Raw genomic sequence first — 15,464 nt, 5'->3', positions numbered from 1 at the left:
AGATTTATCTAAATAAAAATAACAAAAAATTTATCTTTTTTTATGTCATCTTAGCATATTTTATGCTACAGAACGAATTATTTTTTTTAACATGTATTGTTATGGGAAAACGCGTTTCACATAACGAACTTTTCGCATAACAAACTTGCTCCTGGAATGAACTAAGTTCGTTGTGTGAGGCACCACTGTATATCAGTCTGCATTTTTAAAAATATATTTTATTGATTTTTTTACAGAGAGGAAGGGAGAGAGATAGAGAGCTAGAAACGTCAATGAGAGAGAAACATCGACCAGCTGCCTCTTGCACCCCCCCCCACCGGGGATGTGCCCGCAATCAATGTACATGCCCTTGACCGGACTCGAACATGGGACCTTTCAGTCCGCAGACCAACGCTCTACCGCTGAGCCAAACTACTCGGCTCAGTCTACACTTTCACCAGCAGTGTACCAGGGTTCCCTCCTGTCCATATCCTCGCTAGCACTTGTCATTTGTTGCTTTGTGCATGATAGCTGACAGGTGTAATGTGATACTTCATTGTCATTTTAATTTGCATCTCTCTGATTAGTTACTTTGAGCATTTTTTTCACATCTCGTGGCCATCTGTTTATCCACATCCATCTTAAAACATTATTTTATAGAAAATTTTAGGACACCTGAATATATTGCACCCGAAAAGGTGAAAGCTTACCAGGAAACTGCTTTTATGTCAAATTTTTTTCTCTTTATTGTTGAAAGGATTATAGATGTCTCATTATTTCCCCCATTGACCACCTCTCCACCCTGCTTCCCATCCCCAGGTCTTCACCACACTATTGTCTGTGTCCATGGGTTATGCATATGTGCATATAAATTCTTTGCTTAATCTCTTCCCACCCTACTTCCCTCTGCCCCCATTTCCTCTGATATTTATCAGTCTGTTTCATGCCCCCCTTTTTTCAGGATCTATTTTGTTCGTCAGTTTATTTTGTTCATTTTGGAGTAGGCTCTTCGTGTATTTGCTTAGCCTCTTGGCAAAACTCCTGAACCACGTTGCTGTATGACATCCTAAAACTTGTTAGGCAACTGAGACATGTTATTCCACCACACATGCATGCAGTGTGAATGAACATAAATTTTTTAAAGATTCAATTTTTTATTACTTTATATCTAAATGAATATTTCCTAAACTGAGTGTCAAATATCAACCTCATGTTGAAGAATGTCTTCTATTTTTATTTTTATGTCTTTGACCAAAACTCTATTCAAGGAACTGAAAAGATAAAAGTTAAGATATTCTTTGTCTCCGAGGAGTCCAAAATCTACTAAAATCAATACTCCTGAGGGGATAGAAAATTTTATTTCAAACAGATAAAGTTAAAATCATTTTGTAGAATCAAAATTATTCTTAAAAATGTGTTAAATAACCCGTAAGTGCAGTATATACATCAGTTAAGGTCTGCAGTCTCACAAATTATTATTTATATACTAGAGGCCTTCCTTTCCTTGGCTGTCAGCACTGCCTTTGCTCCGGCCTGGAGTCATCTTTCTGCCTTCGCTCCGGCCTGGAGCCCTCTTTCCACCTTCCCATGCTCCCCAGAGGCCTGGAGCAGATGGAGCAGTGTGGAATGCCTGAGTCCCGCCCCTGGCCGCTTGGCACCTGCATAACCCAATAAAGATGGTGGGTTAATTTTCATACTCCTGATTGGCTGGTGAGCATCATGAAGGGATGGTCAATTTGCATCTTTCTCTTTTATCAGTGTAGATATAAAACCTTAGTATGCAAATAGACCGAACAGCAAAACAACCGTTATGACCACCAGGGGGCGTGTGAGAAACATGATAGGTGTCGGCAACAGCAGGATGGTGGAGCAGGTGAGTGAGGGTGCCAGACCAAGGCGGGGTGCCAGTTACTGTCACCAGGGTGAGCCTCTGGTGCTTACTGAAAATTCTTTGCTCCCGTGCGCTGCAGTCCCACCTGGCGCTTGCACCCACAGCTGGGGGCCCTGCCTGCACACATTGCCAGTGCCCAGTGCCAGTCCCAATCACTCAGCGCTGTTAGTGGGTGTGAGAAGCAGCTGCCAGCCCCAATCGCCCCTGAGGGCTTCTCTACCACCTCTGTGCTGTCAGCAGATGCAAGTGAGGCCAGCACCATTAGTGCATGGGAGCAGCGGGAGCAGGGCTACCAGCAGAGAGTGGAACTGGGAACCATGGCCAGAAGGGCCAGGCAGGGGCACGGAGGATGGGCCAAGACCTGCTTTTATGCCCAACAAAGCCTTGAGTTCCACAGTTCCTTTCAAGATGCACAAATTCATGCATTGGGCTCTTAGTTTATTATAAAACAACTTTTAAACAAGAGAATCACACTCTGTTTGCAGAGCTGCTTTAAAGCACAGGAGGCATGTAGAAACTAAAAGCTATTAAAAGGATAGTAAATTCACTTATGTCCCATCTCATCGTCCCTATGGGGTATATTCTGACTAAGTAGAAGATTGGATAAATATACCCACATGATTCAGATTATTTTTCACACTCAATGTGAAATATCTTTTGCTATGGTATGCTTATGCATTTGACACTTCTAGATGTAGGATTTATGAGATCATTTTTATAAAAAGACTAGAGGCTGGCTGCACGAAATTCATGCACAGGTGGTGGGTCCTCTCAGCCCGGCCTGCACCCTCTCCAATCCAGGACCCCTTGAGTGATGTCTGACTGCTCCCAGGGATTGGGCCTAAACGAATCTAGGACCGCTGGCTCCTAATCTCTCACAATTCGTGACTGTTGTCTCCTAATTGCTCACCTGCCCGACTGCTTGGTTACTCCTAACTGTCACCCCCCTCCCCCCCCCCCCCCCACTGCTGGACTGGTAGCCCCTCACTGCCTCTGCATGCCTGCCTGATCACCCCTAACTACCCCTCCCCCACCAGCCTGGTCATCTCTTACTACCCCTTGCTGGCCTGGTTGTCCCCAACTGCCCCCCCCCCCCCGGACTGGTCTCCCCCAACTGCCCCCCTGGTGGATGGTTGCTCCAAACTGCCCTCCCTCCCCCCTCTCCCTGCCTGGTCACCCCAGCAGCCTGCTGTTCAGTTGTTGGTTGTCCCTCACTAACCCCCCTGCCGGCCTGGTTGTAGGCAGCCATCTTGTGAGAGCGTGAGGGTTAATTTGCATATTACCTCTTTATTATATAGAAGGATATTGTAAGTCACTGAGGCTTGGATAAAAGGATCACAAAAAAAAACCAAACAATGAATAGAGTATGAAGGAAATGTTGACTATAAAGCAAAAAGTCTTACAACTTGCAAAGGAAGCCTTGCTAAGGATTTAATGAACTGAAAGTGAAAAAATTAAAGAACTGCTAACATCACATAGAGATGATTCACAAGTACTTGATATCATATCTTTAAAGGAAATTTCAGAACATGTGTCTGAATGTGTTACAAGTAAGTTTGGTTATGAAATGAGAAGTCTCCTCACATTAAAAAAATGAAGTTGCAAATAAAATATGGGTGACCAGGAGCTGAAAAACTGCAAGTGAAAGGAACTTAAATAGTTCATCCATTTGCTAGCTTCATTGTATTATTTTTAAAATCCCACTGTCTTTTTTTTAACTTCAGCTGATGGTTCAGAACTAATAACATGGATGAACTGTAAACATTTAATACTCCTATTCACTATTTACTGACCCTCCTTTGGTTTAGCATTACTAACCACCAAAGAGCAACAGAAACTAAAGCCTCCATCTCTTAACATCGTTCTTGAGGTGGGCAACTCTATAATCTATTAAAAATTTTTTAAACTTTATTTTTATTGTTTACACTATTACAGATGTCCCCATTTCCCACCTACATTGCCCACCTCCACCTTTGCCTAATCCGTCCTTCCATATGGCCATTACCACACTGTTTGTCTGAAGGTTATGCATAATTTAAAATTTGTAAATGCTTTTAAAATATTTTTTATTTTATGCTATGGCAATCATTAATTTTCTTACATTTTTAAAAATTATTTATTGCATCGTAGTATATGTTTGTTGGTCAAATTATATTTAACTAATATTTCTTTGTATGTAAAGAAACAGACAGATAATCCCTACCTGCTTTAAAATTTTATAATTTTAGATTGATCTTAAAAGGAATATAAATAACCTATAAAACTGAGGAATAAGAGTGGCAATCATCTACCACATGCTTGACCTATTATTTTTTAAAACTGATATTTTTAACTCTTAAAACTTATTTCCTCTAGGATTTCTGTAGTTTGCTATCTTAACTTTTTATCTTTGCTTAAATGTATCTCACTACTCTTCATAAAATTTCAATTACCACCTCCTTTCTGGCAGTCCCCAGGCTCCTCTCCCCATTTGTTTCCAAAGCATTTATATAAAGATGGGGCAAAAGTAGGTTACAGTTGTTCATATAGAAAGTAATATAATAATAATCTATACTAATAAAAGGGTATTATGCTAATTAGGCCGGGAGACCTTCCAGATGTTGTTCCAGACAAAGCTATGGAGGGAGGGCCGAGGCAGAGGCAGTTAGGGGCAACGAGGCCAGGAGGGGAGGGTAGTTGGGGGTAATCAGGCCAGTGAGAGGAGTAGTTGTGGGGCAAACAGGCTGGCAGGAGGGGCCAGTTGGGGGTGAGCAGGTCGGCAGAGGGGGTCAGTTGGGGGCCAGCAGGCCAGCAGTGGGGGGAGCAGTTGGGAGCAATCAGGTCGGTGTGTGTGTGTGGGGGGCTGTTGGGGGCAAGCAGGCCGGCAGGTAGGATAGTTGGGGGTGAGCAGGTAGGTAGCATGGGGGCAGTTGCGGGCAATCAGGCCAGCAGGGGGCCAGTTGGGGGCGAGCAGGCCAGAGGGGGGTGGGAGGGGAGGAGTTGAGAGTGATCAGACCCGGCCCTGGTCCCAGATTGGAGAGAGTGCAGGCCAGGCTGAGGGACAACCCCCTCCCCCATGCAAGAATTTCATACGCCGGGCCACTAGTATAAGAATAAGGTCTGTGTTTTGCATACTCACAAATATAAACCTCTTCTGCCTCACCCTGCATTCATATACATCCAGCAAGAGTGTGAGAAATGTGTGTACATATATATAACCACAAATATAACTTACTTGTTTACTGTCTGCCTCCCTTCACTAGAACATAAAGGCACATGAGGACAGGGATGTTTTTTACCTTTTGTTCCTGGAACAGTTCCTGACATGTAGATCCATTAGTGGATCTTTATAGAATGAATAAACTTCTCTAATCATGGACCAAAAATATGTTTTATAAAGCCCAACATACAAGTGTTGATTCAGGACAGTCATACTTAGGGAAAGAAAAAGAGAGGGTTACAAAAGCATCTTTTATGAATACAGAGGTTTTAGTTCAGCAATGAAATAAAGGGAAAATTAAGAGAAAAGACTGAGGACATAGGGGATTTTGCTGATCAAAGACCACCAATTCCAGAAGACACAAAAAGAATTTGTATGCTTGTAAAGGGTAGATGACTGGGTGACATTAAAGAATAAAAAAGACCAAAGGAGGTAAGAATCTAGGTGATAATGAATAACCTAGTAGCTGGCCTTTAACTCCTGCTATGGATGGCGTTGCAGGTAGAAAGGTGATTTTTCCCAAAACACAAAAACCTTAAATTCAGTTCTAATTCTAGGTGTGCTCTTACCATTTCATTCATGTCCTCAAAGTAGCTTGTAAAAGAAAAATCTTTTTTATGAACACCTTTGAATGTAGTTCATAATGGTATGTAAGTTATTTTATGGCACTAATATACAGTTCTCTGAGCATTCCAAAAAGGCAAGCAATATAAGAAATTCAATATATGACCACAACTGTATCACAAAGGCACATTAAACACTTAGGACCTGAATGAATCAGGTCAAATTTACAGTTACTCAAGAATGCCTGCATTTAGATAATATGCTAAGTGTCCCTCCATTCGACTGGTCATTATGATGTGGACTGAGCACCAGGGGACAGACACTCGCTGCAGGAGTTGCCATGGCACGCACAGAAAAATGGCACCATTGACCTGGTGCCCATCAAGTAACATTTGGCTTCCCCCAAATGGGACAGAGGTCCCTCTACCACCCTGGAGCGACAGCCCACCAAATCACAGCTGATGCTGCTGAAACCCCATGGTGCAAAATGCAGCCCACAGCCCAGCCAAGCGACCTTGCAGTTTCTTCAGCCCAGGAATACAACTTGCTTTATAGCCAGGTGCAAACATTTCACACTTTAACCAAATGTCTGTGAAGCATTTTCTGTGCCTCATCTCTTTGATCATCACAGAAGTGGAATCCCATTTTCATTAGCTGAAAAACAGAGATTTAGAAAGCGTAGAAACTTGACCCGACTGAAAAAAAAGTAAGAAATGGTGGACCTTGAAAATGACTTCAGGTTTTCTCACTGTGAAGAATAGTCAAACGCTGCTGCAGTTAAATGTACTATTGTTTGTTCTCCCTGAGAGATCTATAATAATAATCTGCTTCGTGTTGATATTTACTGCTGTATTGCTAACTATTACCTGAAAGAGAAGTTGGTGTGTTTCACTGGGCTGGAAAAAGTTTAGCTAAGCCAGAAAGCAGGTCTACTTAAGCAAGTTTATTCTATATCTATAGGCTAAGTTGACTCATGTATGCATGATACATATAAAGCTCTCACTGGCGCCAATTGTATGTGTGTGTTTCCATCTGTCATTGTCGATTGTGAATTTGGTTGACACTTCTACGGTAGAGAAAGGGCGAATAGCGATGTTAAAATATTTCTCCTAATTACAGTGGTGCCTCACACAACGAACTTAATTCGTTCCAGGAGCAAGTTTGTTATGCGAAAAGTTCGTTATGTGAAACGCGTTTTCCCATAACAATACATGTTAAAAAAAATAATTCGTTCTGTAGCATAAAATATGCTAAGATGACATAAAAAAAGATAAATTTTTTGTTATTATTTTTATTTAGATACATCTAAAAACATAATTTTTAAAAAAAAAAACACACATTTTTTTAATTTTAAGACAGACTAAGTAGAGTCTACCGAATCTTGCACATCTTCGTCCATTTTCTGCTTTTTGGCCGATGGTTTCATGAAAAACCTGTCCAAAGTCGTTTGTTTTTCTCTTTTCTCCAACATCTGCCGGAAATAACGGACAAGAGTATCGGAGTAAAGATCGTTGATCCTGTTTGCTTCAGCTGAATCCGGATAGTGGGTATTGGTAAACTCCTGAACTGTTTTCCATTTGACCAGGATGTTCTTGATGTCAGCAGTTGGGATTGGTTGATTGTTTGATTGTTGCTCCTCATTACACTTCAGATTAAACAAAAGCCTGCTTTCTTAAAGGTGAGGACTGTTTTCAATATTATTGATTAAAACTTGAAAGTTAACAATTTAACAGAAAATATTTGATATTACGTAATTTCAAACAGGAGTAAAAGTAAAACAGGGTCAATACCTAGATAAGAAAAAGGTAATGCTCTCAATCTCTGGAAGTTGGAAGTTAGAAAGATCCCCCTCCCATCCCGTATTCCTCTACACCATGAATTACTATGTGGTAAAAATTAAGACACTCTACTACTGTAGAAATGGCCAAGAACAAAAAATGGAAGGTTCTATAGTTCTATATTTTCTCCAGATAACAAAGATGTAAAAGCTACTTCTGTCGATAATATATATCAAGTAAAGTAATAAATGAAACAAGCCTCATTTGGTTTATATAGTCCAGAAACAGGAATTAAAAAGAACAATGACATTTTAATGTCAAGTAAGCATACTCATGCTACCAAAGAAATAGCCAGTAAATGCTATTAACTTATTCTAAGGATAGTTTTACAATATCACTTATTAAACATGGAAGAACATTTGAAGTCTTGAGAACAGCAACAAAATAAGCAAGACCAGAAGCATAAAAAATGTATACCAACATTACCTTTCTTTCGAAAGAGTGCATTTAGGTAATTTTCTGCTTGGCATTCAATCTTTTCAGTGTTGGACTGGCCCTGAGATGATAGCTCCTCTGTTGGTGTTGACTGTGAAGAATCAAGAGATGGTACACAATCCTAAAATTATATATATAAAAAAGAAACACCAACATTAAAAAATCACTTTCTAACTGTGGGATTCCATTAAAAATGGCAAAAAAATTAACTCTCTAGATGCTCATTTGTTGTATCTTTTAAATATATCGAATTATATAGAGAATATTAAATTTGAAACAAGAGTCAGGAAAAAAATTTAGCTCTGACAGAGGGCCAAATTAGCCTTATTTCTTAACAAACGTATAATCGAAAAAGAGAAGAGCAGATAAGATATATTGCTGAATAATTTAAATAACATGCTAGCAATGAGAATTTTTAACAAAGCAGTTATGTTTACCTACTAATCTAACCAAAATAGGTACAGGTTCTAGAGTTCTCATTTCCTCTCAGACCTCTCACAACAGAACATAAAGAATTAGGATCCCGCATACAAGAAGATGCTGCTTGTCTAGTTTCTGCCCTGTTTACGGTAGACACCAATATTTAATAATTTACACAGAAGAAAATTATCATATGCAAAAGACTTAAGAGAAAGAAAAAAGTTAAAACTTTTTTGGTAGTACCACATTATCCTCCAACTACTGATTCCTAAGAAATCAGCCTGTAGGATGGTCTTAGACCAAACCAGGCCTCCAAGATCATCGGCCTTGTCTATGTAAATACAAAACAGATCTGAACTGATTTCACAAGTCAGGGAGCTATGAGAAAGAAATGTGATATAAGCAAAAAAGATGAGTGGTTTGGGATTTTCACCTACTAGATAAGGTGAATGTTAGACTCCTAACATGAGACTTTACTGTTCTTCTCAGTACCAAAATCAAGTATTTATATTCTACTATAAGTCACAAACTTTCACAACAAATTAAATTTAAAAATTGTGTTACAATTGTGCAAAGAGTTTAGAAATAATTTCATAGCACTAAAACTTACACTGACTGCTTCTCTTTGTAGGTTACAAAATGAACATTTTTCATCCATAGACCAGTCAGTCAGTTCTTCTGGTTCACAGTCTTTAAAAGAGGGAAAAATATTCATTAAATACACTAACTTTATTAAAACAAATAAAAATACCACTCTCCAGAGCAATGGCTCATATAAAAACAACAAAAAACAACAACTAACTACTAACAGTAAGGGGAAAACACCAAAATTAAATGGTGACATCTAGAAAGAAAGAAAGAAACAGAAGGCTGTAAGGAGAGTATTTTTACACTATTATGGGACAAAGTAGCAAGAACAATGAGATGGTTATAAATTAATTTTCTAACAATAGGGTTCATCTAGTCTTCTGAAAGACTCAATTTATCATTGCATATTAACTATTTTCACTATGATATAAATCAGAACAGAGAGATATGGGGGGAAAGGAATAAATTTTGCATATTATGAAAGACAACATAAAACCGAGAAATGAAGTAAAACACCAGAAAAGTCCACAGATTTGAGAACATGGAATGCTGTCTAAGAAAAAAGTAGAAATCTACAGCTAAAAAGTCAGACCAGATTTTATTACATTGTTTAAAAGCTTTGTTGCAAGAGTTAGAGAAAAACCAGGTAAACAACTTATATTATTCAACATACAACATGACTTTTTTTCAGAAAAATGTTTCGTATAATTCAACTACTGGAATATAGAGTATTTGTGGAAAACAAACATTGTGTAATGAAAGATTTTCTGAAGATATAACATTGTCATCCCAACTATACTTGGTATAGATAGTGATTTTTGAAACTTACCCCGGTAACAGAACTACCCCCACTCCCGCCAATTTCTTTTCCCAAATAAATTCATATGTAGAGCTTCAAACTATAATCAATGTGAGGCAGTTGTACCATAATAATTTACTCTCATACTTTTGAAATATTGTATATAATGAAGTTGAATATGTTTCTGGTAAACTACCCAGAAAATACCCTTATCTGTTTTTGAAGTGATTATGAGTAAAATTTAGTTAGAATCAGCCCTTAGGATACTCTTGCATCAATGCAAACATACATTTGAAGATAATACATAGAAGATAATATAATTTTTGGAATATAAAGTATAGTGATAGATTCCTTTGATTTTTTGGCAGTGGTCCAGAAATATACCTGATATTTATCTGGACTTGGAAAAGGAAGCAAATAGGAACATAAGATCCAGTAAAGAATAAAAGAAAGAAAATTGTATGTGAAGTCTATGAAAATCTAGGATTTGAACTTACTAGCTCTAACTAGTCTAGCCATAAAGTTTTTTGTGGTTTTTTTTTTTTTTTTTTAAACTTCCACACCTATAAAATAAGGATCCCACCATCACTTATTTGTAGACCAAATGAAAAAAAAAAAAGAAATACTTTATAAACTACAAACATCATATAAAAGCTATGAACAAGATAGAATTACCAAGTCTATTTTAACTCCTGTACTATCACACTTATATTTAATAAGGTTAGTATGCAGAAGGCAGATAATTTTAATTTAACATTTGCTTAAGATATTAAACATTCTTTTGTAAACAATCTGACAAATCAAAAAGTTAATGCAATCTATACAATTAAAAATCCAGAAGTGTAGCTATACCCTCCTAATAATAGAGTAATATGCAAATTAACTATCACTCCACTACACCCACCAGCCACACACCCACTAGCCAATCAGAGCAAGTATGCAAATAAACCCCAACCAGAGAGCAGGAGAGAGGCTTGGGTTTTGCTACCAATGGAGGAAGCCAAGCTTTCTGAACACCCTGGCTGGCTGAGGCCTCCACTCAAAGGTACAAAGTTTCAATTATAGAAAGTAAATAAATTCCAACAGAAATGGCGACAGCCACTGAGCTGGAAGAGCAGGAGGCTAGGGTTGCCCCAGGTGCTACAGCCCTGGCCGACCCAGGCCTCTGCTTAAGGCTACAAAGTTTCAACTGTAGAAGATACATAAATTCCAACAGAAATGGCTGCCACCCCAGAGCGAACAGGAGGATTGGCTCCACTCCAGAGTACAAAGTTTCAATTGTAGAAGGTAAATACATTCCAGATACCAGGACCTCTGCTTGAGTCACCAGGGGGCGTGGCTAGCCTGCAAACCACCACAGGCTCCTCGCCCAGGCCGCCCCACGCCTCAAGGAAACCCCCACCCTGATCCTTCAGGACACCCTTCAGGGCAAACCAGCTGGCTCCCACCCATGCACCAGGCCTCTATCCTATCTAATAAAAGAGTAATATGCAGATTGACCATCACTCCAACACACAAGATGGCTGCCCCATGTGGACACAAGATGGCCACCACAAGATGGCCAGAAGGGGAGGGCAGTTGGGAGGGATGAGGCCTGCAAGGGAAGGCAGTTGAGAGGGACCAGGCCTGCAAGGGAAATCAGTTGGGGGTGATCAACCCTGCAGGGGAGGGCAGTTAGGGGTGACCAGGCTGGCAGGGGAGGGAGGGAAGTTGGGGGCTAACAGGCTGGCAGAGGAGCAGTTATACATCAATCAGGCTTGCATGGGAGTGGTTAGGGGATGCTCAGGCTGGCAGGCAGTAGCAGTTAGGAGCAATCAGGAGGGCAGGCAGACGAGCAGTTGGGAGCCAGCAGTCCTGGATTGTGAGAGGGATAGGGCCTAAATGGGCAGTTGGACATCACTCGAGGGGTCCCAGATTGGAGAGGGTGCAGGCTGGGCTGAGGGACCCCCCCCAATATATTTCATGCACCAGGCCTCTAGTATATTTATAATTTTTTTCAAACTTTCACTCTTTTCACTGGAACAGAATCACACATTCATTCACACTTTTGAATGCAGGATCATGAGGTCTCTTACTAGGGGGCCAGAGCTCTCTGACCAATGGGATGTATATGGAGAAGTGACAGTATACCATTCCAAACAGAGGAATAAAAATGCATGGAGAGTTCTCCCAGTTCTCCTGAGCTTCCACCATCCAATGTGTGAAGAACTTGCTTCATATAATCATTACTCCTTTAGTCTGTGACCTTTAGTCCTGAGGTGATGTGACCACCAGCCACAGCCTGGAGTTCAGTGAATGTGATCATGCATAAGCATGAGATTTTGGAGCTGCTTGTTATGCAACTTTATTATAGCAAAAACTTGACTCATGTGCTAAGCAGAAGATAATTTTGATAGTCAATGAAATATAAGTTGCTTTTTTATTATAACTGCATTAATAGGGAATATGAAAGCAATTAGCATTGTGACTTTTGAAAAAATAGGTGGTAGGTTAGGGAAGAGTATGTCTGAAAAATCATTGTAAGGTTTCATGAGGTTTTAAGTGATAAATATGTTGATTCAAAGGATAACTTTGGATTAATTAAAACCACTACCAGTTGTAAAATAAAATTGGGCATGCTGAGATTATCCTCATTTACTTCAGAAGTTCTTCATGGAAATGTTAATTAAAACAAATATCTACATAGTTAAATAAATAGCAATGAATAATTAATGATTACATAAATGCCAGTAAATTTTGCTGGGTTCAAAAAATCTATGACTTTACAAATATTTAAAAATTATTCTTTCTCCAACATTTGATTTTGAGTCCAAATAAATGATGGTAGTATTTTATATATGTATTAGATGCCCCTTTGCTGGAAGATTCCTGCAATACGGCTTCCTGCTTGGGTCTCCACTGCCCCACCTGCTTCTCTCTCCCTTCTCTGCAGCCCCACTGGCTTCTCTCCCTTCTGCCCAGCCCCCACCTGCCTCCCTTTCTTTTCTGTAGCCCGCCCTGTTTGCTTCCCTTCCTTCTCCGCAGCCCCACTTGCTCCCTTCTGCAGCTCTTGGCTTCTTTCTATGCTGTCTTCAGTCTTCATGCTGGCCTGGATATGCAAATTAACCGCCATCTTGGTTGGGTTAATTTGCATATTTGCCCTGATTGGCTGGTGGGTGTGTATAGAGAAGGTGTGGTCAATTTGCATGTTTCTCTTTTATTAGTGTGTGTGTGTGTGTGTGTGTGTGTGTGTGTGTATGTGTGTGTATAAACAGATTTTGAAAACAGGCCAATTTCTCCCTCTGTATAGGTTGTCTTTTTATGTCATAAAAATTAAATAAGAACTAAATAAAAACAGAACATCATCATTTTCTATCTCAAATACACTTAGTACTCTTATAGTCAGCTTCCCTCCAATCATTTAACCCCGTGGTCAGCAAACTGTGCTCCTTAAGCCACATGCACCTCTTTGGCCCCTTGAGTGTGGCTCTTCATAAAATACCATAGCCTGGGTGAGTCTATTTTGGTTAAGTTTAAAAATTTGGCTCTCAAAAGAAATTTCAAGCATTGTACTGTTGATATTTGGCTCTGGTTGATCAATGAGTTTGCCGACCACTGACTTACCGTAACCTAATCTATCTTGGAAAGGTAACAGACCTGGAAATTAGAAAACCTTGGTACTGAACCATGGATTTTCCACATTCCAAATGTTGCTTTGGGCAAATTACTTTGTCTGAGTTTCAGTTTCCCTCTCTGTAAAATGATAATAATAAGTGCAGCTTAAGACTGTTGTAAAAATTAAATAAAAATATGCAAAACACCTAATCAGCCTTATTTAGATATTACTTTTACTTTATTTTAAATAATAACACTTATTTTGAATGTTTTATTCTATTCAGTAGCCTTTAACTATAAGAAATAAATCTGGAGTTTCCAAAGACAAAACACAATGAAAAGTGAAAGAATAATACTGAACCAGATTTTTCATGAAGGTCATGAAAAAGTGATTATCACTATGCTGATTTTGAGGTAAGATACTGAAGAGTGGGCAATTTTAAAATAATTTTCCAAGGAGTTGGGAGAAGGGGACTGTAAAGGGGGAAAATAGGAGATATCTGTAATACTATCATTAATAAAAATATTTAAAAAAAAGAATTTAAATAATTTAGCCTGTGAAAAATAGTAAGACAAAATAAAATCATTTTCTATTATGGAACTACATATATTGAAAGTTCTAAGAAAAACTATTCTTAATCCCATCAGCCAGAGATAATGATTAATGCTTACAATATGCCCTTCCAATTTTCTATGCCTTTTTAAAAATTAGAATCAGCTGATTATTTGAGAAGATCAATATAATTGGGGATAAATCTCTAGCCAGAATAACCAAGAAAAAAAAAAGAGAGAAAACAATGGAAAATAAATAATGGACCATCACTATTGGTCCTATGCATATTAAAAGAATATAGTGAACAACATTAGTTGCCCTGAAATTTTATAACTTTAGATAAATGGATGAATTACTTAAGAAACACAATCTACCAAATTGCACACAAGAAAAAATAAAGAAGCTCAACAGGCCATTTCTATTAAATATTTAAAATCAATAATTAATACCCTCCCCAAATAGAAAGCACCAGCCCCGATGGCTTCTCTACCATCTGCTCCAGAAAAAGGAAATATTTCTTCACTTATTCTGATCCATCATTACCCAAATAGCAAAACCTGTCCGAATAGATACCTCAACCAAGAAGATATGCAGAGAACAAATTAAGCAAATGAAAAGGCACTCAACCTCATATTCCATTAGAGAATTGCAAATTAAGACAAGAAACCACTACACACCTAACAGTATGGTTAAAGTCCAATACACTGACAACATAAAATGCTAATGAGGATGTAGAACTAAAAGAAATGGTGGGAATACAAAATACTATGGCCACTTTCAAAGATAGGCTGGCAGTTTCTTCCAAAGCTAACCATAGTCTTCCCAATGCCATGGTGCTCCTCAGTATTTACTCAAATGAGGTGAAAACATGTCCATACAGAAACCGCAGACAAATGTTTATAGCTGCTTTATTCATAATTGCCAAAACCTGAAAGTGACCTAGATGTCTTTCAAAAGGATAAATGAATTAAGCAAACTGTGGCACATCTGTATAAGGCAGTATTATCCTATCTAATAAAGAGGGAATATACTAATTGACCATCATGCCCTCACAAAGATGGCAGTGCCCACTGCCAATAAGTAGGAAATATGCTAATTGACTGCCATGCCATCAAAGATGGCGGTGCCCACAGCCACAAGATGGTGGAGCCCAGTCCCTCAGCCCTACCGGAGTGCCTGTCTCCAGAGTCTCAGAGTCCCCTCAGCCCCCCAGCCTCCTACAGCCAGCAGAGGTGCAGGCAAGCCTCAGATGGCGGCTGCCCAGCTGCCCAGGGCCAGCCTGAGGTGCAGGCAAGCCACCAATTACAGCTGCCCAGCCACCCAGGGCTGGCCCGAGGCACAGGTAACCAGGTCCAACCGAGGCTTGCGCTGCCAGCAGTGGCAGCAGCAGAGGTGTGATGGGGGTGTTGCCTTCCCCTGATTGCCAGGTCACCTCCCACCCCTGAGAGCTCCTGGACTGTGAGAGGGGCAGGCCAGGCTGAAGGATGCCCCCTCTAGTGCATGAATTTTCATGCACCAGGCTTCTAGTTTAGTAATAAAATAAAATAAAATAAAAAAAAAGAGCTATGAAGCCATGAAAATACAGCAAGGAAACTTAAATGCAT

At 39.4% G+C, this 15,464-nt stretch overlaps 1 protein-coding gene across 13 annotated transcripts in view; it reads right to left on the bottom strand.

Annotated features, from left to right (window-relative positions):
* The window catches only part of LOC311628978 (ligand-dependent nuclear receptor corepressor-like protein), a 111,392-nt gene that overhangs the window by 53,079 nt on the left and 42,849 nt on the right, over positions 1 to 15,464 (bottom strand). For 11 of the 13 annotated variants that reach the window (XM_084896657.1, XM_084896655.1, XM_084896654.1 and 8 more), the window contains 2 exons: positions 8,937 to 9,016; positions 7,898 to 8,027 (listed from right to left, as the gene is read on the bottom strand). In XM_084896657.1, the coding sequence (XP_084752783.1) occupies positions 7,898 to 8,027; positions 8,937 to 9,016 (210 nt within the window). Of the gene's footprint in view, positions 1 to 6,935; positions 7,305 to 7,897; positions 8,028 to 8,936; positions 9,017 to 15,464 lie in introns of those variants that run through there. The other 2 variants (XM_084896652.1, XM_084896656.1) reach the window with 2 other exon arrangements.

The sequence above is a fragment of the Pipistrellus hanaki genome (genome assembly GCF_964339955.1).
Source record: "Pipistrellus hanaki genome assembly, chromosome: 1".
NCBI lineage: Eukaryota > Metazoa > Chordata > Mammalia > Chiroptera > Vespertilionidae > Pipistrellus > Pipistrellus hanaki.
Note: the sequence above shows the minus strand (reverse complement) of the source record. Positions and strands in the feature narration are given on the sequence as shown.